This window comes from Pseudophryne corroboree, chromosome 9 (genome assembly GCF_028390025.1).
Source record: "Pseudophryne corroboree isolate aPseCor3 chromosome 9, aPseCor3.hap2, whole genome shotgun sequence".
Taxonomy (NCBI): Eukaryota; Metazoa; Chordata; class Amphibia; order Anura; family Myobatrachidae; genus Pseudophryne; species Pseudophryne corroboree.
In genome coordinates, this window is record NC_086452.1 from 93792552 (window position 1) to 93816280 (window position 23729).

The 23729-nt window shown below is 46.0% G+C and overlaps 1 protein-coding gene across 3 annotated transcripts in view; it reads left to right on the forward strand.

The window, feature by feature from the left end:
• Positions 1-23399, forward strand: part of LRRC42 (leucine rich repeat containing 42) — a 59897-nt gene extending 36498 nt beyond the window's left edge. For all 3 annotated transcript variants that reach the window (XM_063939627.1, XM_063939629.1, XM_063939628.1), the window contains exons 6-8: positions 18951-19064; positions 20300-20384; positions 21346-23399. In XM_063939627.1, the coding sequence (XP_063795697.1) occupies positions 18951-19064; positions 20300-20384; positions 21346-21611 (465 nt within the window). In that variant the 3' untranslated portion in view covers positions 21612-23399. The remainder of the gene's footprint in view (positions 1-18950; positions 19065-20299; positions 20385-21345) is intronic.
• Positions 23400-23729: the final 330 nt, after the last annotated feature.

Here is a 23729-nt window from a genome sequence, read left to right on the forward strand (position 1 = left end):
TCACCGCTAGTCGGGATTCCGGTGTCAACGTTGATCCCGGGATCCCGACTAGCGGTATTTTCTCTTACGTACTAGAGGATGCTGGGGACTTCAAAAGGACCATGGGGTATAGACGGGATCCACAGGAGACATGGGCACACTATAAGACTTTGAATGGGTGTGAACTGGATCCTCCCTCTATGCCCCTCCTCCAGACCTCAGTTAGATTCTGTGCCCAGAGAGAATGGACACACACTAGGGGAGCTCTCCTGAGTCTCTGAAAAGACTTTCTGTTAGGTTTGTTATTTTCAGGCAGACCTGCTGGCTACAGGCTCCCTGCATCGTGGGAGTGAGGGGAGAGAAGTCAGACCTACTTCTGTGAGTTAAAGGCCCTGCTTCTTAGGCTATTGGACACCATTAGCTCCAGAGGGTTCTATCACTTGGTGCGCCTAGCTGCTTGTTCCCGAAGCCGCGCCGTCAACCCCCTCACAGAAGCCAGAAGAAAGAAGCCGGGTGAGTATATAGAAGAAAGAAGGCTTCAGTGACGGCAGAAGACCTCAGTAACGAGGTAGAGCGCAGCGGTCGCGCTGCGCGCCATGCTTCCACACACACTTCCAAGGGCACTTACAGGGCGCAGGGGGGGCGCCCTGGGCAGCATGTTACTGCGGCAATATAACTGGCAAAGAGACATATTATAAGTGCCTAGGCACTAAATATAAGCCCCCGCCAGTATAAATATTTGAAATTGAGCGGGACTACAGTGCGCCGAGGTGGGGGCGTGGCTTAGCCCTCACAGCTTACCAGCGCCATTTTCTCTCTTCACAGACTTGCAGAGACGCTGGCCCGGACCTCCACTCTCCTGATCAAGTACAGGGAGCAAAACGGGTTGGGGGGGGGGGGGGGGGGCACAGAAATATGGTGCTATATAACAGCGCAATCAGTATTATATTATAATACTGTATTTATACAGTATAATTCAGTATTATATTGGCGCTGGGGTGTGAGCTGGTATACTCCCTCTGTGTTTCTCTAACAGGCTTCCCTGTGGGTCTGTCCCCTATAGCCAGTGTGAGTAGGTGTGTGTCGGTACGGTGTGTCGACATGTCTGAGGCTGGGTGCTCCTCCCCGGAGGAAGTTGCTGGGGGCGCAGAGAAGAATTTGGGAGTGACTCTGTCGGCACCGCCGACTGCTGATTGGGTGAATATGTTGAGTACATTGAATGCAAATGTGGCGTTATTGTCTAAAAGGCTGGATAAATCTGATTCTCAGACACAAATGTGGAGAAAATCCATGGAGGACGCCTTGTCCCAGGTACAGGCCCCCTCAGGGTCACAAAAGCGTTCATTTACCCAAATAGCTGATACGGATACCGACACGGACTCTGACTCCAGTGTCGACTATAGTGAGGCCAGTTTACATCCAAAATTGGTTAAGAGTATTCAATACATGATTGTGGCTATTAAAGATGTTTTACATATTTCTGAAGTGCCTGCTGTTCCTGAAACAAGGGTTGGTTTGTTTGTTTAAGAGAAAGAAACCTGAGGTGACGTTTCCCCCCTCTCATGAACTGAATGCTCTTTGTGAAAAAGCTTGGGAATCGCCTGATAAAAGGTGGCAGATTCCCAAGAGAATTTTTATGGCATAGCCTTTCCCCTCTGACGACAGGGAAAAGTGGGAGTCATCTCCCAATGTGGACAAAGCTCTGTCACGGCTGTCCAGGAAGGTGGCGCTTCCGTCTCCCGACACTGCTGCCCTCAAGGATCCTGCGGATCGTAAGTAGGAAACTACATTAAAATCCATTTATGTCATTACGGGTGCACTCCTCAGACCGGCCGTGGCGTCGGCATGGGTGAGTAGTGCTATTGCTAAGTGGGCTGATAATTTGGCATCTGACATGGATACCATGGATAGGGATAACATTATGTTGACTCTCGGTTATATCAGGGACGCTGCAGCTTACCTAAAGGATGCGGCGAGAGATATTGGCCTCTTGGGATCAAGGGCCAATACCATGGCAGTTTCGGCCAGGAAAGCGCTGTGGATTCATCAATGGAATGCTGATGCCGACTCCAAGAAAGCTATGGAGGCTCTCCCATATAAAGGTAGTGTCTTGTTTGGTGACGGCCTCGCTGACCTGGTGTCTACCACTACAGCGGGTAAGTCATCTTTTCTTTCTTATGTTCCAGCGCAACAGAAAAGGCACCCCATTATCAGAAGCAGTCCTTTCGGCCTAATAAATACAAAAAAGGAAGAGGGTCGTCCTTCCTTGCTTCAAAAAGTAGAGGAAGGGGAAAACGCTCGCCTGCTGTGTCAGGCTCCCAGGACCAAAAGTCCTCCCCGGCCTCTGCCAAGTCCACCGCATGACGCTGGGGCTCCCCTACGGGAGTCTGTGCCAGTGGGGGCGCGTCTCAGACTCTTCAGTCAGGTCTGCCTTCACTCAGGCCTAGACCCTTGGGTATTAGACATAGTGTCCCAAGGGTACAAACTGGAGTTTCAGGAGGTGCCCCCCCCCCACCGATTTTTCAAATCAGCCTTGCCAGTTTTCTGTCCTAGAAAGGGAAGTAGTGAGTGCTGCGATACAAAAGCTGTGTCAACAGAGTGTCATTGTCCCGGTACCCCCGTCCCAACGGGGAGAAGGGTTTTATTCAAGCTTCTTTGTCGTACCAAAGCCGGACGGCTCGGTCAGACCGATCCTGAACCTAAAATCCCTCAATCTGTATTTGAAAACTTTCAAGTTCAAGATGGAATCTCGCAGTGATCTCCAGTCTGGAAGGGGGGGATTTTATGGCGTCAGTCGACATAAAAGATGCCTACTTACACGTCCCGATATATCCTCCACATCAAGCTTTACTGAGGTTTGCGGTGCAGGATTGTCATTACCAATTTCAGACGTTGCCGGGTCTTCACCAAAGTGATGGCGGAAATGATGGTACTCCTACGCAAGCAAGGTGTCACAATTATCCCGTACTTGGACGATCTCCTGATAAAGGCGAGATCGAAGGAGCAATTGCTAAGAAATGTGGAACTCTCCCTGACAGTTCTGCAACATCATGGTTGGATTCTAAATTTGCCAAAGTCTCAGTTGATTCCGACAACTCGGCTGCCTTTCTTGGGCATGATTCCGGACACGGAACTGCAAAGAGTGTTTCTTCCAACGGAAAAAGCTCTGGAAATCCAATGCATGGTCAAGGAGATTCTGAAACCGGCAAGAGTGTCGATTCATCAATGCACTCGAGTGCTAGGGAAGATGGTTGCGGCTTACGAAGCCATTCCGTTTGGCAGGTTTCATTCCCGGGTGTTTCAGTGGGACCTGCTGGACAAATGGTCTGGGTCTCACCTGCACATGCACCAGAAAATAAGTCTATCTTCCAGAACCAGAGTTTCTCTCCTGTGGTGGCTGCAAAGTTCTCACCTTCTAGAGGGACGCAGGTTCGGAATCCAGGATTGGGTCCTGCTGACTACAGATGCAAGTCTCCGAGGCTGGGGAGCAGTCACACGAGGAAGAAGTTTCCAGGGAAAATGGTCAAGCCAGGAAACTTGTCTCCACATAAACGTTCTGGAGTTAAGAGCCATCTATAACGGCCTTCTGCAAGCGGAACACCTGCTTCGAGGTCTATCTGTCCTGATTTAGTCGGATAACATAACAGCGGTAGCGTACGTAAACCGCCAGGGCGGAACAAAGAGCAGAGCGGCGATGGCGGAGGCCACAAGAGTTCTCCGCTGGGCGGAAAAGCACGTGAGTGCTCTGTCAGCAGTCTTCCTTCCGGGTGTGGACAACTGGGAAGCAGACTTCCTCAGCAGACACGATCTCCATCCAGGAGAGTGGGCTCTTCATCATTTGCAGAAGTGACAAGAGGTTGGGGAATTCCTCAAATAGACATGATGGCGTCTCGCCTCAACAAGAAGCTTCCGAGGTATTGTTCCAGGTCAAGGGACCCCCAAGCCAGTGCAGTGGACGCCCTGGTAACTCCGTGGGTGTTTCAGTCGGTATATGTGTTCCCTCCGCTTCCTCTCATTCCAAAAGTGTTGAGAATCATCAGACGAACAAGGGTTCCGGCGGTACTCGTCGTTCCATATTGGCCACGAAGGGCCTGGTATCCGGATCTTCAGGAATTGCTCATAGAAGATCCTTGGCCGCTTCCTCTCAGAGAGGACCTGTTACTGCAAGGGCCATGCGTATTCCAAGACTTACCGCGGCTGCGTTTGACGGCGTGGAGGTTGAACACCAAATCCTAGCTCGAAAGGGTATTCCTGGGGAAGTCATCCCCACTCTCCTTAAGGCTAGAAAGGAGGTTACGGCGAAGCATTATCACCGTATTTGGATAAAATATGTGTCGTTGTGTGAAGCCAAGAAAGCTCCTGCGGAGGAGTTTCAGCTGGGTCGTTTCCTCCATTTTTTGCAGGCAGGCGTGGATGCAGGCCTGAAATTGGGTTCCATCAAGGTGCAGATTTCTGTTTTATCTATTTTCTTTTCAAAAAGAATTGGCCGTGCTTCCTGAAGTTCAGACTTTCGTGAAGGGAGTGCTGCATTTCCATCCTCCGTTTGTGCCACCCGTGGCACCGTGGGATCTTGACGTGGGGTTACAATTTCTTATGTCTCACTGGTTTGAACCTTTGCGAAAGGTTGAGTTTAAATTTCTCACTTGGAAAGTGGTCATGCTTTTAGCCTTGGCGTCCGCCAGACAGGTGTCGGAATTGGCGACTTTGTCTCACAAGAGCCCATATTTGATTTTGCATGTGGCTAGAGCGGAATTGAGAACTCGTCAACATTTTCTGCCGAAGGTGGTTTCTTCTTTCACATAAATCAACCTATTGTGGTGCCTGTGGCTACGGATGCCGTGGCAGTGCCAAAATCTCTTGATGTCGTGAGAGCTTTGAAAATTTATGTCACCAGAACGGCTCTTGTTATGAAAACGGAGGCTCTGTTTGTCCTGTATGCTTCCAACAAGATTGGAAATCCTGCTTCCAAGCAGACTATTGCACGCTGGATTTGTAATACGATTCAGCATGCTCATTCTACGGCTGGATGGCCGTTGCCGAAGTCAGTGAAGGCCCATTCTACCAGGAAGGTGGGCTCGTCTTGGGCGGCTGCCCGAGGGGTCTCGGCACTTCAACTTTGCCGAGCAGCTACGTGGTCGGGTTCAAACACTTTTGCTAAGTTCTTCAAGTTTGATACCCTGGCTGATGAGGACCTCATGTTTGCTCAGTCGGTGCTGCAGGGTCGTCCGCACTCTCCCGCCCGGTCTGGAGCTTTGGTATAGACACCGATGTTGTATCTGCACACTCACTCTTTTTTTTATCAGATAAAGATTTGGAACATAAGTTCAATATCAAACCCCTATTACGTTATTGGTAATTACCATTTACTCCGGGGGTGCTACCAACTACAGCTATGGTAAATACAAAAAGAAGAAGAAGGAAAGAGCTGTACTATCGGTGCACGTGAGGAGGATTAGATCTGGTTATCACATCCACCTATATTTTTTTAAATTTAACTTTTATTAATATACGCTTAAGATTAGTGCAAAAATGGTTACACATAAACTAGGAGTATAGGCGAAACATAGAGGTTAAAATATGACATAAACAAAATATAAAAGTGCAATAAGATATAATAAAGGTGATTTAAAGATTAAAAAATGTGTCCGCGTGTTTACTCTAATGTCTAAGTAAATATAATATATTAATCCTTAATTATATCATCAATTGTTTTATTTGTCTAGTCAATAAACGATTTCTCAAAGGGGCATTAGAAGATGTAAATGAGACAAGTACAGATGATATACTGTCGAATGTATGACACTCTGTTCTAATGCTTAGGTGTATATATTGTTGTTATCCCAAGAAGGGGAACACCTTCTTTATTAGGGACTTATGACACCTTAAGACTGTTCTGTATCAGCATGAATATACTGACAGATCAAATAGGAGCAAAATATTATTTAACGTGTGACACCCTGTTACAATATTCAGGTGTTGGCAGTATATAATACTATGTTTTAATGTTCAGTATACACATTATCTTTATCCGCAAAGGGAAAAACACCTTCTATATTGAGGACTGATGACACCTTGAAGCTGTTCAGATTCAATTCAAATATGCTGAGATGCAGTCAAGTAGAATTTAGATAATATATTGTTAGGTGTGTGACATACTATTGTGATGTCCTTATATTCTCACTGTTCATACAATTATGGTATTAAAGTGTACACACTATTATTATCCCTAGAAGGAAAGCACCTTCTTTATCTGGGACTGGTCACACTTTAAAGTTATTCAGAATCAATTCATATATCTTGGAACATTCATCATAGTGTATTATCAGGTTGAATATGGGTAGTACAATATCATGTATTTGATCTATTGTGACATTGTGGTGTGCACACTATTACTGTCCCTAGAAGGAAGGCGCCTTCATTATTAAGGACTGGTGACACCTCCCCAAAACTCAATTCACTCCCTTATCGGGTTCCTGATTATCTACACTGTAGTTGTATTTAGTAACGAATGAATATAAAGTAATTAGTTCAGATATTATGATGTTCATAGTGTTTCTACCATTGCAGGAAAAAACACCTCCATTATTAAACGACAATGATATCTTCCTGAATAATTGTATATATTGAACCAATAGATTATATGTCACCACCCAACATTTCACCAAGTTACCATGCAGTAAGTTTTTTGTGGCTTATATAGACCACATGACTGCAGTGTATATTTTCTGAATTGATTAAAATGTTGATGTTAAAACGAGAGAGAAAAATTATCTTTGTATTCAGCTTTAACTGTGTCCTGAGTATTTTTATATATTTATTACAGAGTATAATCTGAAACATTTATTACAGTTGTCACTGTTAGCTTATATCACAGGTGTCTCATAACATTCCTAGATTTATCTTATATGAGTACAATATATCTTTTCTCAACTCAATATAATTGCCTATTGTTCCTTATATCGTTACAAAAAAATCTATTAGCTAGTGCAGTGTTGCTGGTTATCTCACTGAGACATTACCTATTGAGTGAGACCACGGTTCCTAATAGTTAATGATCACCTATCAGCTGCTTTGCACTAGTACTATTAAGGAAAGCATCATCCCTGCATTCAGTTTGAATGCATCCTGAATGTTTCTGTGTGTTTATTACAGAGTATAATCTGAAACATTTGTTGCAATTATCACTGCTGAATTGTATCACTGATGTCTCATAACATTCCTAAGTTCATCATGTAAGAATACAATGTATCTTTTCTCAACTCCACATAATTGCTTGTTATTTCTTACGAAGCTGTCAGAGTAACGGCGGAACATGCGTGTGGGCAGCGTGTGTCCGCGTGGCTCAATGTCTATGTTTGATATTAAGATAAATGTCTAGTCAGTTCTAACCTATATAAAAGTGCAGTGTTGTTTAACAGCATTAGTGTAAAGCAGCTGGTAGATGAGTATCAATCACAGAGAACTGTAGATTCACTCTAGAGATAAGTGACTCAGTGAGATAATAAGCAGCACCGCACTAACAGATTCTCTGAAACAAGATAAGAAATAACAAGCAATTATGTGGAGTTGAGAAAAGATACATTGTATTCTTATATGATGAATTTAGGAATGTTATGAGACATCAGTGATACAATTCAGCAGTGATAATTGCAACAAATGTTTCAGATTATACTCTGTAATAAACACACAGAAACATTCAGGATACATTTAAACTGAATGCAGGGATGATGCTTTCCTTAATAGTACTAGTGCAAAGCAGCTGATAGGTGATCATTAACTATTAGGAACCGTGGTCTCACTCAATAGGTAATGTCTCAGTGAGATAACCAGCAACACTGCACTAGCTAATAGATTTTTTTGTAACGATATAAGGAACAATAGGCAATTATATTGAGTTGAGAAAAGATATATTGTACTCATATAAGATAAATCTAGGAATGTTATGAGACACCTGTGATATAAGCTAACAGTGACAACTGTAATAAATGTTTCAGATTATACTCTGTAATAAATATATAAAAACACTCAGGACACAGTTAAGGTGAATACAAAGATCATTTTTCTCTCTTGTTTTAACATCAACATTCTAATCAATTCAGAAAATATACACTGCAGTCATGTGGTCTATATAAGCCACAATAAACTTACTGCATGGTAACTTGGTGAAATGTTGGGTGGTGACATATAATCTATTGGTTCAATATATACAATTATTCAGGAAGATATCATTGTCGTTTAATAATGGAGGTGTTTTTTCCTGCAATGGTAGAAACACTATGAACATCATAATATCTGAACTAATTACTTTATATTCATTCGTTACTAAATACAACTACAGTGTAGATAATCAGGAACCCGATAAGGGAGTGAATTGAGTTTTGGGGAGGTGTCACCAGTCCTTAATAATGAAGGCGCCTTCCTTCTAGGGACAGTAATAGTGTGCACACCACAATGTCACAATAGATCAAATACATGATATTGTACTACCCATATTCAACCTGATAATACACTATGATGAATGTTCCAAGATATATGAATTGATTCTGAATAACTTTAAAGTGTCACCAGTCCCAGATAAAGAAGGTGCTTTCCTTCTAGGGATAATAATAGTGTGTACACTTTAATACCATAATTGTATGAACAGTGAGAATATAAGGACATCACAATAGTATGTCATACACCTAACAATATATTATCTAAATTCTACTTGACTGCATCTCAGCATATTTGAATTGAATCTGAACAGCTTCAAGGTGTCATCAGTCCTCAATATAGAAGGTGTTTTTCCCTTTGCGGATAAAGATAATGTGTATACTGAACATTAAAACATAGTATTATATACTGCCAACACCTGAATATTGTAACAGGGTGTCACACGTTAAATAATATTTTGCTCCTATTTGATCTGTCAGTATATTCATGCTGATACAGAACAGTCTTAAGGTGTCATAAGTCCCTAATAAAGAAGGTGTTCCCCTTCTTGGGATAACAACAATATATACACCTAAGCATTAGAACAGAGTGTCATACATTCGACAGTATATCATCTGTACTTGTCTCATTTACATCTTCTAATGCCCCTTTGAGAAATCGTTTATTGACTAGACAAATAAAACAATTGATGATATAATTAAGGATTAATATATTATATTTACTTAGACATTAGAGTAAACACGCGGACACATTTTTTAATCTTTAAATCACCTTTATTATATCTTATTGCACTTTTATGTTTTGTTTATGTCATATTTTAACCTCTATGTTTCGCCTATACTCCTAGTTTATGTGTAACCATTTTTGCACTAATCTTAAGCGTATATTAATAAAAGTAAAATTTTAAAAAATATAGGTGGATGTGATAACCAGATCTAATCCTCCTCACGTGCACCGATAGTACAGCTCTTTCCTTCTTTTTCGCTTTGGTATAGACCCCATGGTCCTTTTGGAGTCCCCAGCATGCTCTAGGACGTAAGAGAAAATAGGATTTTAATACCTACCGGTAAATCCTTTTCTCCTAGTCCGTAGAGGATGCTGGGCGCCCATCCCAGTGTGGACTGTTACTTGCAGTTGTATTGTTAGTTGTTGTTTTCGGTTACACAAAGGTTGTGTATCGGTTATGTTCAGCTTGCTGCTGTTTTTCGTTCATACTGTTCTCTGGTTTCCTGGTAATCCAGTTGTACGGTGTGTTGTGGTGTGAGCTGGTGTGTATCTCGCCCTTAGTGTAACAAAAATCCTTTTCCTCGAAATGTCAGTCTCCCTGGGCACAATTCCTATAACTGAGGTCTGGAGGGGGGGCATAGAGGGAGGAGCCAGTTCACACCCATTCAAAGTCTTATAGTGTGCCCATGTCTCCTGCGGATCCCGTCTATACCCCATGGTCCTTTTGGAGTCCCCAGCATCCTCTACGGACTAGGAGAAAAGGATTTACCGGTAGGTATTAAAATCCTATTTTCTCTAGCATCCATAAGGAATATTGGGGGGAAATAGTACGATGGGGTATAGACGGGGTCCAAAGGAGCCAATGCACTTTCAGTTTCTTCAACTGGGTATGCTGGCTCCTCCCCTCTATGCCCCCTCCCACAGGCAGTTTAGAAAAAAGTGCCCTCAGGAGAGGATGCACATCTCTGCAGCTCCAGAGAGTTTTCTTCAATTTCATTTATAACTTTTTTATTTTTTTTGTTATGCTGTCTGGGCAACAGCATACCTGCGCCGTGGGAGTTAGGGGGGCGCGGTCACTGGCCTTGCGAGGTGCAGAGCCGCTTCCCCGCTGCAGGACCACCGTCCTGAGGGGCTGCTTGTCCAGCGGGGCGCTGCGCCTTGGCTGTCACAGCCGCAGCACGCCGCACACCCCTAACGCCTGAAGGTGCCATCGGGGGTGAGCATACGCTGGGGGCCCCGCTAGGGGCCCCCGGTTCAAAGTGCGGCTGACCACAGGCGCGGCGTACGAGATTCCCCCTGGGGGGTCCCGCTAGGATCCCCCATGTGTACACTGGCACAAAACTGCTTAACTAAGCACTTGTGTGAGGTTTTAAGCTCATTGAAGACTTTGCCAGTATAAATAATATGTATAGCTCCGGCGCCATTGGAGGGGGACGGAGCTTCCTCAGAGCGGGACCAGCGGCGTTTTGGCACCTTCCTCTGCTTACAGCAGCCATCAGCAGCACACATTCAGCGCTTCCTGCCTCACAGACACACTGGAAACTGGTACAGGGTGTAGCTAAGGGGAGAGCCGCTTGTGTACACTATTCTGAGCCTATTTAGGACTGCATTTATTGGTGTTATTGTGATTACAGAGCTGACAGTCTCACTGGGGCTGTGCAGCTTCGGGTGTGCTGGTATTTCTCCCTCTCTGTGTGTCTCCTCTCACATACAGTAGGAAAACCAGGCTTGCATTATAACTGTCTGTGTGTTAGTGTATGTGTTGGTACTTACTGTGAAATATGGGTAAGCACAAGCTGTGCAGTATCTGTCACACCAGATTCTCTCCATTGTATAATGACTCTGTTTCCTGTGAGCAATGTAGTCAATCTTCACAAATTAGTGAAGAGGCTGGGGGACAGGGGACAGAGCCCCACTGGTTAGGGCAGAGGTTCTCAAACTCGGTCCTCGGGGGCACACACAGTGCATGTTTTGCAGGTCTCCTCACAGAATCGCAAGTGAAATAATTAGCTGCACCTGTGGACCTTTTAAAATGTGTCAGTGAGTAATTAATACACCTGTGCACCTGCTGGGTTACCCGCAAAACATGCACTGTGTGTGCCCCCGAGGACCGAGTTTGAGAACCTCTGGGTTAGGGTCTCTTAAAACTATGATGTCAGATATGTCATCTCAGCTCACTGCTAATGTGCGGAAGACTCAACTACTGCAACAAGCTGTTGCAGATTTAGCCCCCCCCCCCCACTCTCTCATACAAGTCCCCAGAAGCGTGGTTTACCTGCTCTGCTCTCTGATACAGATGATGATGTCCAAGATGATGGGGATGACCCAGACCCCATTAGTGGAGATCCCAATTCTACTCGGGGTATTGAACCCTTCATTTTGGCTATAAGGGTTGTGTTGCAGCTCCCTTTAGAGGATGCTTCTTCACAGCATTCGTTTTTGTTTGTACAAAACAATCCCAATGTCACTTTCCCTGAATCTCCAGAGTTGGATGACTTAATCAAACAGGCCTGGAAAAATCCAGACAAAAAACTCCAAGGGGTAAATTTACTAAGATTCGTAATTTCCGAAAAAAGGTCAAAGTTCAATCACGAATGACATCGACAGTGTAAAACTGCAACTTTTTGAATTGATTACGATGGATTTACTAAGCTGTCGTATTCGGGTTTTTCTTTTGTTCCGATGTCGATATCATTCGTGGTTTTTTACCTATTTTTACGGCAAAACACTGCCGACTTTTTTTACAATCAATCTCGGCCGGATCTGTGTGATCCGTGCTGGGGTTTATTTTATTTATTTTTTTTAATTAAACACTGTAAAATAATAAAAAAAAATGCGTGGGGTCCCCCCTCCTAAGCATAACCAGCCTCGGGCTCTTTGAGCCGATCCTGGTTGCAAAAATATGGGGAAAAAAATGACAGGGGTTCCCCCATATTTAAGCAACCAGCATCGGGCTCTGCGCCTGGTCCTGGTCCCAAAAATACGGGGGACAAAAAGAGTAGGGGTCCCCCGTATTTTTAAAACCAGCACCGGGCTCCACTAGCTGGACAGATAATGCCACAGCCGGGGGTCACTTTGATATAGTGCCCTGCGGCCGTGGCATCAAAAATCCAACTAGTCACTCCTGGCCGGGGTACCCTGGGGGAGTGGGGACCCCTTCAATCAAGGGGTCCCCCCCCCCCAGCCACCCAAGGGCCAGGGGTGAAGCCCGAGGCTGTCCCCCCCCATCCAATGGGCTGCGGATGGGGAGGCTGATAGCCTTTGTTGTAAAAGAAAATATATTGTTTTTAGTAGCAGTACTACAAGGCCCAGCAAGCCTCCCCCGCATGCTGGTACTTGGAGAACCACAAGTACCAGCATGCGACGGAAAAACGGGCCCGCTGGTACCTGTAGTACTACTACTAAAAAAATACCCCAAAAAAGACAAGACACACACACCGTGAAAGTATAATTTTATTACATACATACACACATACATACATACTTACCTTAAGTTCCCACGCAGGTCGGTCCTCTTCTCCAGTAGAATCCAAGGGGTACCTGTTGAAGAAATTATACTCACAAGATCCAGGGGTCCAGGCTCCTCGGGAAATCCAGGGGTAATCCACGTACTTGCATAAAATAAGAAAACGGAAAGCCGAGCCACGAACTGAAAGGGGCCCCATGTTTTCACATGGGACTCCTTTCCACGAATGCCAGAAACCCACTCTGACTGATGTCTAAGTGGGTTTCTTCAGCCAATCGGGGAGTGCCACGTTGTAGCACTCTCCTGATCGGCTGTGTGCTCCTGTACTGAGTGACAGGCAGCACACGGCAGTGTTACAATGTAGCGCCTATGCGCTACATTGTAACCAATGATGGGAACTTTCTGCCCTGCGGTTGACCTAAAGTGACGTCACCGCTGAGCAGAAAGTTCCCATCATTGGTTACAATGTAGCGCATAGGCGCTACATTGTAACACTGCCGTGTGCTGCCTGTCAGTGAGGACAGGACCACACAGCTGATCAGGAGAGTGCTACAACGTGGCGCTCCCTGATTGGCTGATGAAACCCACTTAGACAGAAGTCAGAGTGGCTTTCTGGCATTCGTGGAAAGGTGACCCATGTGCAAACATGGGTCCCCTTTCAGTTCGTGGTCGGGACACCGTTTTGTTATTTTTTTCAAGTACGTGGATTACCCCTGGATTTCCCGAGGAGCCTGGACCCCTGGATCTCGTGAGTATAATTTCTTCAACAGGTACCCCTTGGATTCTACTGGAGAAGAGGACCGACCTGCGTGGGAACTTAAGGTAAGTATGTATGTATGTGTGTATGTATGTAATAAAATTATACTTTCACGGTGTGTGTGTCTTGTCTTTTTTTGGGTATTTTTTTAGTAGTAGTACTACAGGTACCAGCGGGCCCGTTTTTCCGTCGCATGCTGGTACTTGTGGTTCTCCAAGTACCAGCATGCGGGGGAGGCTTGCTGGGCCTTGTAGTACTGCTACTAAAAACAATATCTTTTCTTTTACAACAAAGGCTATCAGCCTCCCCATCCGCAGCCCATTGGATGGGGGGGGACAGCCTCGGGCTTCACCCCTGGCCCTTGGGTGGCTGGGGGGGGGGGACCCCTTGATTGAAGGGGTCCCCACTCCCCCAGGGTACCCCGGCCAGGGGTGACTAGTTGGATTTTTGATGCCACGGCCGCAGGGCACTATATAAAAGTGACCCCCGGCTGTGGCATTATCTGTCCAGCTAGTGGAGCCCGGTGCTGGTTTTAAAAATACGGGGGACCCCTACTCTTTTTGTCCCCCGTATTTTTGGGACCAGGACCAGGCGCAGAGCCCGATGCTGGTTGCTTAAATATGGGGGAACCCCTGTCATTTTTTTCCCCATATTTCTGCAACCAGGATCGGCTCAAAGAGCCCGAGGCTGGTTATGCTTAGGAGGGGGGACCCCACGCAATTTTTTTTGAAAAAATAAGCACTTTCCCACCCCTTCCCACTGATATACATGCACGGATCTCATGGATCCGTGCATGCCTATCCAATCACGAATAAAAAAAGCAGGTCTGTTTTTTTTTAGCACTTTTTTACGAGTTGTAATTTTTCACGGCAGTGTTTGTTCTTTTTTTGCTTTGCACTTCTTAGTAAATGACCGAGATTCATACTTAAACAGCCGCGTTTTGACCGATGGTGTATTCATTCGTAATTTTTTACCTGAACTTGCAAAAAATTACGAATGCCCTCATCACTGCCGTGATTAGTGCTTAGTAAATTACCGAGATGACACTTTGATGAAAAAACGGCATCTCGGTCAAAATCGGGAGCTTAGTAAATTTCCCCCCAAGTGTCCAAAAAGTTTTTGCGCACTTTCCCATTTGCTCCTCAAGGTAGAAAACTTTGTGAGGAAATCCCTGGGGTGGATGTCTCCATCTCTCGCCTGTCGAAGAATGCGGTGCTGCCTGCCCCAGGCTCCTTTACCATGAAGGATCCTGGGGATAGAAAGATAGACACTACCCTAAAATCTATATACACTGCAGCCGGCCTTTCACAAAGACCGGTCATTGTGGGTTGCTGGATGACCCACGCCATTCATTCTTGGGCCACGCAAATTCCGGTGGGCCTCTCGTGGGATATGCCCTTAGTTACCAAGGTTACCCTCTTGAAACACATTCAGGACACTATCCGTGTCCTGTGATTCCCTCAAGGAGATGGGGAACATAAATGCTTGGACGTCGGCCATGGCGGTGTCGGCGCTCAGGGCCTTGTGGTTGCGTCAGTGGATTGCGGACGCAGAATCCAAACGTAATGTGGAGTCCCTCCCCTTTTCTGGGGAATGGCTTTTTAGGGGTTGAGTTGGATGCCTGGATTTCCAAGGTTACTGCCGGGAAATCCATGTTTCTGCCCTCTGGGGCCCTGCCGGCGAGACGTTCCTATCCGGGACCATCTGTCCAGTCCTTTCGGTCTCGCACATTTCGATCAAAGGCCAGAGGTGCCTCCAATGCGGCTAGAGGTACCAGAGGTAATTCCAGAAAACCTGAAAGTACCAGTCCCCGGGAACAGTCCACCAGTTCTGCTTCCACTAAAGCCCCAGCATGACGGCCAGGCCCACCCACCGCGAGGGGATCTCGAGGTGGGAGCTTAATTGTGTCACTTCAGCTGCATCTGGGAGACCTCCTGCCAGGATGCCTGGGTCAGAGAGGTTGTTTCTCAAGGCTACAAGCTGGAGTTCTGGGAGACATCCTGCCAGGATTCCTGAGTCAGGGACCTTGTTTCCCAAGGCTACAAGCTGGAGTTCGACAGTACTCCAAACCCAACCCCCCGTCCCCGTCCCCCCCAACGATTTTTCAAACCAAGCTTACCAGCTTTGGAGGATATGCAAGTTACATTGCAACAGGCTATCCAAAAATTGGTCCTGTCCCACGTCATTGTTCCAGTACCACTACCGCAAAGCAGCAGGGGGTTTTAATCAAACCTGTTTGTGGTGCCGAAGCCGGGCGGTTCGGTCAGACCCATTCTGAATCTTAAATCCTTATTTAAAGGTGTTCATGTTCAAGATGGAATCCCTGCGTGCAGTGATTGCGGGCGTGGAAGAACAGGAATTTATGGTCTCCTTGAATATCAAGGATGCCTATCTCCATGTTCCGATTTGGCCTCCTCATCAGGCGTACCTGCGGTTTGCCCTGCTGGACGATCACTTCCAATTCCAGGCACTACCCTTCGGCCTGTCAACAGCCCAGAGGGTATTCACGAAGGTGATGGCGAAGATGATGCTTCAGCTCCGGATCCAGGGGATCAATGTGGTGCCTTATCAAGACGATCTTCTGATAAAGGAAAGATTCAGGGAGCTTTTGTTGTTCCATATCGACCGCACCATTCGTCTTCTGTCGGACCATGGATGGATCCTCAACTTACAGAAATCGCACCTGGAGCCAACTCAGAGGCACCTGTTCCTAGAGATGTTGCTGGATACTGTGGCACAGAAGGTGTTTCTACCAGAGGACAAGGCTCCGCCCTACTCTGGTGTCCATACGTCTCTGCATAAGATTGTTGGGGAAGATGGTTGCCTCCTATGAGGCAATCCAATATGGGAGGGTCCATGCCAGAACGTTTCAGTTGGATCTCCTGAGCAAGTGGTCCGGATCACATCTCCAGATGAACCGGATAATTCAGCTGTCACCTCAGGCCAGGATTTTCCTCCTGTGGTGGCTTCAGTCCTCCAATCTCCTGGAGGGCAGGAGTTTAGGGATTCAGGATTGGACCCTCCTCACGACGGATGTGAGTCTGAGAGGATGGGGAGCTGTCACCCAAGGGGCGCAGTTCCGGGGCAGGTGGCAGCCCACTAAAGCCTCCTTCCAATCAACATTCTGGAACTTCGGGCGATCTACAATGCTCTGCTTCAGGCATCGCCTCTGCTCAAGGATCAAGCGATCCAGGTACAGTCGGACAACGCCACGGCGGTGACGTATATCAATCGACAAGGATGGACAAAAAACAGAGCCTGCATGCAAGAGGTGTCAAAGATACTCCGCTGCGCGGAAATAAATGCAAGAGCCATGTCAGCAATCTTCATTCCGGGTGTGGACAACTGGGAGATGGACTTCCTGAGTCGTCACGATCCCCACAAGGAGGAGTGCGGGCTCCACCATCTGGTGTTCCAGCAGATCATCGACCGGTGGGGTTGCCCACAAATAGACATGATGGCTTCTCGTCTCAACAAGAAACTTCCCTGGTATTGCTCATGGACCAGGGACCCTCAGGCGAGGGCAGCGAATGCACTGGAGTCACCTTGTCCGTATCGGCTGGTATACCTATTTCCTCCGATCCCATTGCTCCAAGGGTGCTAAAACGAATAAGGAATCAAGGTGTCCAGGCAATTCTAATTGCTCCAGATTGGCCTCGGAGGGTGTGGTACGCGGATCTTCTGGACATGTTCGTCGAAGACCCTTGGCCTCTACTACTCAGAAGACATCTTCTTCAATAAGGACCGTTCGTCTACCCGGAATTACGGAGACTTTGTTTGACGGCATGGAGGTTGAGCGGAATGTCCTAGCTCACAAGGGCCTTTCCAAGAAGGTTATTGCAACTATGGTTCAGGCCAGGAAACCTGAGACGTCAAAACACTATCATCATATCTGGAGGAGATATGTCTCTTGGTGCGAGGAATTCACGTATCCGCCTGCAGAGTTTCAATTGGGACGTTTCCTGCAGGCTGGTGTGGATAAGGGCTTACATCTGGGTTCCATTAAGGTCCAGATTTCAGCTCTCTCAATTTTCTTTCAGAAGAAATTGGCGGTGTTACCGGAAATTCAGACCTTCTTGCAAGGGGTACTCCACATACAACCTCCCTTTGTGCCGCCTACGGATCCCTGGGATTTGGATGTAGTGTTGAAATTTCTACAGTCCTCCTGGTTTGAACCTCTGATGACGGTAGAAGATAAGTACCTCACGTGGAAGACGGTGATGTTACTGGCCCTGGCTTCTGCTTGACGTGTCTCGAAATTGGGGGCCTTATCGTGTAAAAGTCCGTACTTGGTCTTTAACGAGGACAGAGTAGAGCTCCGGACTAGACAGCAGTTCCTGCCGAAGGTTGTCTCCGCGTTTCACCTGAATCACCCTATTGTAATTCCATCCAGTTCTGATGCTTCTGCTCCTCCGAAGGCATTGGATGCTGTGCGTGCCTTGAAGATCTATGTCAAGCGCACGGCTCGGGTCAGAAAGACGGATTCCTTGTTCGTGCTCTATGATGCGCAGAAAAAGGGTTTCCCTGCTTCAAAGCAGTCCATTGCTCGTTTTGCTTGGATTCGGCTTACTATCCAACAGGTCTATGTGTCGGCAGCCTTACCTGTTCCTAAGTTTCTGAAGGCCCACTCTACAAGATCAGTGGGCTCTTCCTGGGCGGCTGCCCGTGGAGTCTCGGCCCTGCAATTATGCCGAGCTGCTACCTGGTCGGGGAAGAACACCTTTGTGAAGTTCTACAAGTTTGATACCCTGGACGAAGAGGATACCCAGTTTGGGCAGGCAGTGCTGCAGCAGTCTCCGCACGTTTCCGCCCGTTCTGGAAGCTTTGGGATGTCCCCATCGTAGTAGTTTCCCCCAATATCCCTTATGGATGCTAGATAAAATAGGATTTTAATACCTACTGGTAAATCCTTTTCTCGTAGTCCATAAGGGATATTGGGCGCCCGCCTCAGTGCGTTACTTTTCTGCAGGTTCTTGTTCTATAGTTACCTGTTCAGCTGTTGCTGTTGCCAGCCGTTTCTGGTTGTTATATGTTTGTGGTGTGCTGGTGTGTAAATCTCACCACCCTTTGTTATCGTATTCCTTCTCTCATATATGTCCTTTCTCCTTTGGGCACGTTTTTACCTATAATTGCCTGTGGGAGGGGGCATAGAGGGGAGGAGCCAGCACTCCTTGTTGAAGAAATTTAAAGTGCACAGGCTCCTTTGGACCCCATCTATACCCCATCGTACTAGTTTCCCCCAATATCCCTTATGGACTATGAGAAAAGGATTTACCGGTAGGTATTAAAATCCTATTTTAACCGCTTCCCACTTTATCACTTCTACTGGTGTAATACATCTGCCGTAGATTGATCTGCAGAATAAAGTGGCCTACAAATAGATAAATAGGAACATAAGTTTCCTTTATGACTGGAATTTAGATAGGGCCACCAAACATATAAAGTACACATATTGTAGCTCCAGTATGCAAAGCATCTTGTAACCTTTAAAAATAGAATAAAACTAAAACTACTTAAAGATGTTTCCATAATAAATGTGTTACAGAGGTTTTGCCTAATTGACTCGTCTGTGTTTTGTGTTTGTTTTAGGATCACTTTGCAACATGTAGGAGAATACAGACGAGGACAGGCCTGCATCATTCTAAGGGTCCCTTAGCCCAGTTTGACCATGTGGACTGCAGGACTCAGGGCTGGGCTGAGCAGGTAGCTGTGTGTGAGCCGTATTGTTCTCCTATGAAGGCCTTGCCAAGTGTATTCATTACTGCTTGCTTGCTCTTTTATTAGCATAGCTCCTGATTTTTACTTAATCAAATAAATAGAATTAAATTAGAAATTAAACCAAAGCTAGACAGGCTTCCATAGAGGATTGCAGTGTAGCAGGTGCCACATGTTGATACAGGTGATAGAGATTAGATCTAGATAGGAAGTTTGGCATTACACTATATAACTGCCACCTACACCCAATGATTCATTAGGATCTAGTGGCATCGCTGTGGTGAAATGCGTCTGCTCTGCAATTGCAGAATTTCTGATTGTTCCAGATCTTTATCCCATTACTGGACATTAGAGGGATCTGTTATTTTATTACAACCACTTTCTGGCAAAGAGGGATAGTGGGGTGTAGTAGGGTATGCCGGCGGCCGGGCTCCCGGCGACCAGCATACCGGCGCCGGCATACCGACAGCGTGGCGAGCGCAAATGAGCCCCTTGCCACCACACTGCGGGCACGGTGGCTATTCTCCCTCCAGGGGGGTCGTGGACCCCCAAGAGGGAGAAAAAGTGTCGGTATGCCGGCTGTCGGGATTCCGGCGCCGGTATACTGTGCGCCGGGATCCCGACAGCCGGCAAACTGAAGACCACCCAGGATAGTGTGTTTCATCCTGAGGTGGATGAAAATGCCCTTTATGGAACTGTAGAGGAGATGTATCAAACTTTGAAGAGAGAGAAGGTAAATGACAACTATGAGCTGATTAGTTGGTACTTTCTCTCTCCACTTTCTCTTTCTCTAAGACTTGGTACATCCCCTCCTGTATTCTTTCATGAGCGATTCAAGATGAATTCTCCAGATTGGGATCTGCTGGCATCCTAGCTTGGCCGGGAACTCTCCACAGAGCCAGGTTGTTGCTAGGCCATTCCATTTAATTTACTTCTTTCACCTGACTCCTCTGACCCACTAAATTCTTTGGACAGGAACCAGGCATTGGTCATCACCCCACATTGGCCGAGGTGATCCTGGTCCACAAGTTATTTTACCTCTATGTCACCAGTGAAGGTGTCTCCCTCAAACAGATCTTCTTTCCCAGTGCCCCTGTTTTTTTGAGAACGTATAGAAGTTGCTGGCTTTAATATGACTCTTGAAGCCACTGGAGGAATTTTGGGACTGAACTTAGTATGTGGAGACTGGCAAAACTAGATTGAAACCTTATCTTCTATTTCAGCTTTTCAGGCAGTGGGATCAATTTGTAGCATCTGCCATTAAGCCAAAGGAAATCCTGAAATCCTGGACTGCAGCACAACAATTCTGTAAGTGTTTCAAATAACCATTTACCCATTTAAGGTGGGCACGTGATTGTATGCACACACACTATTCTATCATACACTAAACATAGAGCTTTCTTATATGGAAGTTCTATGTGTAAAAGATATAAGGGTTTGGAAAGACTTTTATTATCATTTATATATTTACTAATTATATATCATTATTTACTGTTTATGCAGCTCAGTATCAAGAATGTATTCCATTGTGAAAGCTTTGCTTTTCATTTACTGCTCTTTAATACATAATGGCTATCACGGACGTCTTAACAGAGGAAGAGGCCCGTGTCCAACCTCCTCCGTCGGGACCCCCTCCTCTGCAGCCGGCGCCTGTCAGCGTAATAGAGTCTGAGTACTAGAGGGTGCACAGACTCTATTGCACATGCACAAATCTCCGGGGAATTGATGCGGCATCCATTTTTCCAGATATTTTCTTACTGCGCATGCGCAAATCTCCGGAAAAATGGCCGCAGCGCCATTTACTGGAGATTTGAGGAAAGATGCTACCGCCAGGGGGGACTTCGGAGAGGTGAGTATTTCAAAAATGGGTTCAGGGTGTGCAGTGTGGGCCCCCCTGAACCCCAGGGCCCGTGGGCACCGCACACACTATAGATATGCCACTGATGACTATTATCTAACTTCTGAGTTGGGAGGAAATCAAAAATAACAAGTAACTTTGTGTCTGGATAAACCAATGCAAGGAGTGCAAATTCATTTATGTTTTTGCATGCAGGGTAAATACTGGCTGCTTCTGCATGTAGCCTACAAATGCTGGACAGCTTTATATTTATAATACAATTTAGATTTGAGCTAGGACACGCCCCTCCCACATGTAACCCACTCTGCACATGTTACGTCTGTCCCACCTGCAGTGCAGCATGGTTTTACCAAGGTGCACAGTTACTTGTAGCCCACATGAGTGTGATAAATTATGTTGTTTTTTATGTAGATGGAAAAGATAAGTCGAATCACCAAACTATGGAGAAATGCGTCTTACAAGTTACACCATCAGCAACATGCACCACAAATCTTCAGTTTCACAGGCCGGTGGCAGGAGACCAGGATCTTGTCCCCTCCGAATCTAACTCCGAACATTTTGCAGCAAAAAGATCTCTTGAAGGCAAAACTCCAGACGTTCTTCCCTCTGCTCCGTCTGCAAAGAGGTCACGTGTGGCTCTCACTACAGACGACTGGAACCTGCTGAACTCCTACTGAGAGGAAAGGTGGCTATCTCTCCACAGAGCAGAACTCTAGAGACCTCAGACACAAGGTTTTACGGTGCTTCCTAGGGGAAACCTCTATCACATCCAGCAATAATACTGCCCATACTCTATTCATTGCTGGTGCTGAATGTGGGATTGCAAAGTACTGTCACTGCAGTTAGGTTACACGTTGCATGGGGACAGGGAGAGAGAGACTCTCTGTGACAAAGACATAGACAACTGGTCATTTGTGCATTTATCTTCACCCTATTGGCGTATCTATAATGTGTGCAGTATGTGCGAGGCACACAGGTCCAGGGGGGCCAACCCCACACACTGCACCCATTTGTTTAATACTTACTTCTCTGGAGTCCCCCGTCGGAGCCATCCCTTCTCGGCAGTGCAATAGAGTCTGAACACTAGGGGAAACAAACTCTATTGCGCCTGCTAAAAACTCCGGAAATGTGGCACGGTGGCCATTTTTTCGGAGTTTTGCGCACGCACATTAGGAAAATATTTGGGAAAATGGCCGCTGCAACATGTTCCTGAGATCTGCGCATGCGCAATAGAGTCTGTGCTCAGACTCTATTGCCGCTGCAGAGAAGGTTGGCACCGACGGGGGACTCCGGAGAGGTAAGTATTAAAACCTTGTGCCTCGGTCAGAGAGGAGAGGGCCCCTGATGCAGAAGGATGCACACGGGCCTCCTCCTCTCTTAAAACGCCCCTGCTTTACCCACTGTGGTTCATTCAGATTTAAGTCTAAGAGGGAAATGTATCAAAACTTGGAGAGCGAGAAAGCACCAACCAATCAGCTTTTAACTGTCATTTTATAGGCTGTTTGAAAAATGTCATTTAGGAACTGATTGGTTAATACTTTGGGGTATATTCAATTGAAGTCGAAAACTGCCGTCTGTCGAAAAGACGGCAGTTTTCGACTTTTTAAGGTCGAATCCTGATTCGACCTATTCAATATTTCCCCAAATTTTTCGACAAGTCGCTGAATTCGACTTGTCGAAAAAGCACGTGAATCGGCGGAATAGCTGCCGGTCCACATGCTTGTGTCGAAAACGGGGCCACGCTGCTGGAGCTGGGTGGAAGCTGCCGTGAGGTCAGGCGGCTGTGTGACATCCTCCTGCAGCGCTACTGTAGCGCTGATCTTCCCTGTATGCCCGCCGGCTGTCCCCCCGCTGGTCTCCCCGTGGCTCGCCCCCTCTCCCCCTCTCCTCCTCTGCGTCCCATCTAAGTTCGACTTGAAAAAGTCGAATTAAGATGGGATTGAATAGGGGTTGTCGGATCCATTCCGACAAATACATGTCGGAATGGATCCGACTTTAATTGAATATACCCCTTTATCTCTCCACTTTTCTTTCCAAGCTTTTAAACATCTCCTAATTAAAAATTCAGCAGAAAGTGGCTACATGATGTTAGGATTTCATAGGTTCCACCACAACGTTTGAATGGAATCCGGCGTCTTACATAAGAACATAACTGGTAACAGCAGCTCAGTGTTTTTTCTTACAGGGCATGCTTGCACCTGTAGTTCCACCATTGCTGTGGAGCCACCGTTTACTTACCTATATTTTAGCTGGGTAATAACTGCTACATGAAATGGCCCTGATCTACAGAATGTTAATCTCACCGAACGTGCTAATGAATATTGAATGGAGAGCCGAATGGAACTAGACAATCATTGAAAAAGTGCCTGGATGCCTCCATGTATGCTTAAGGTCCCACAGTAAAGTTTGTTAGTTTTAATTGTATTGTTATGTTCTCGGCACATAATAAATTCTATTTTGCTAAATGTGTTTTCTGTTTAAACAACATGTATTTTAAATGTGATAGACCCAGTATGTTTGTTGTTTTTTTTAATAATATTTCCATATTTTTAATTTTGTTTGGTACATTTCCTAATAGAGTGTATCTACCAGGTACCTGAAACACTGCAGCCTGTTCCGTCTTTCTAGCGGCACTCTGGACGGACAGCACAAAAGATTTCAGTAAAGCGAATTCGTCCCTGACCACCAAGCACCATGGTGACTGTGTTATTCAAACTCGGATGTCTCTGGCAAAATTGGAGACTGCAGTAATCCAAGGAAAATGGGTTCACATCAGCAATGCACCTTTTATATTT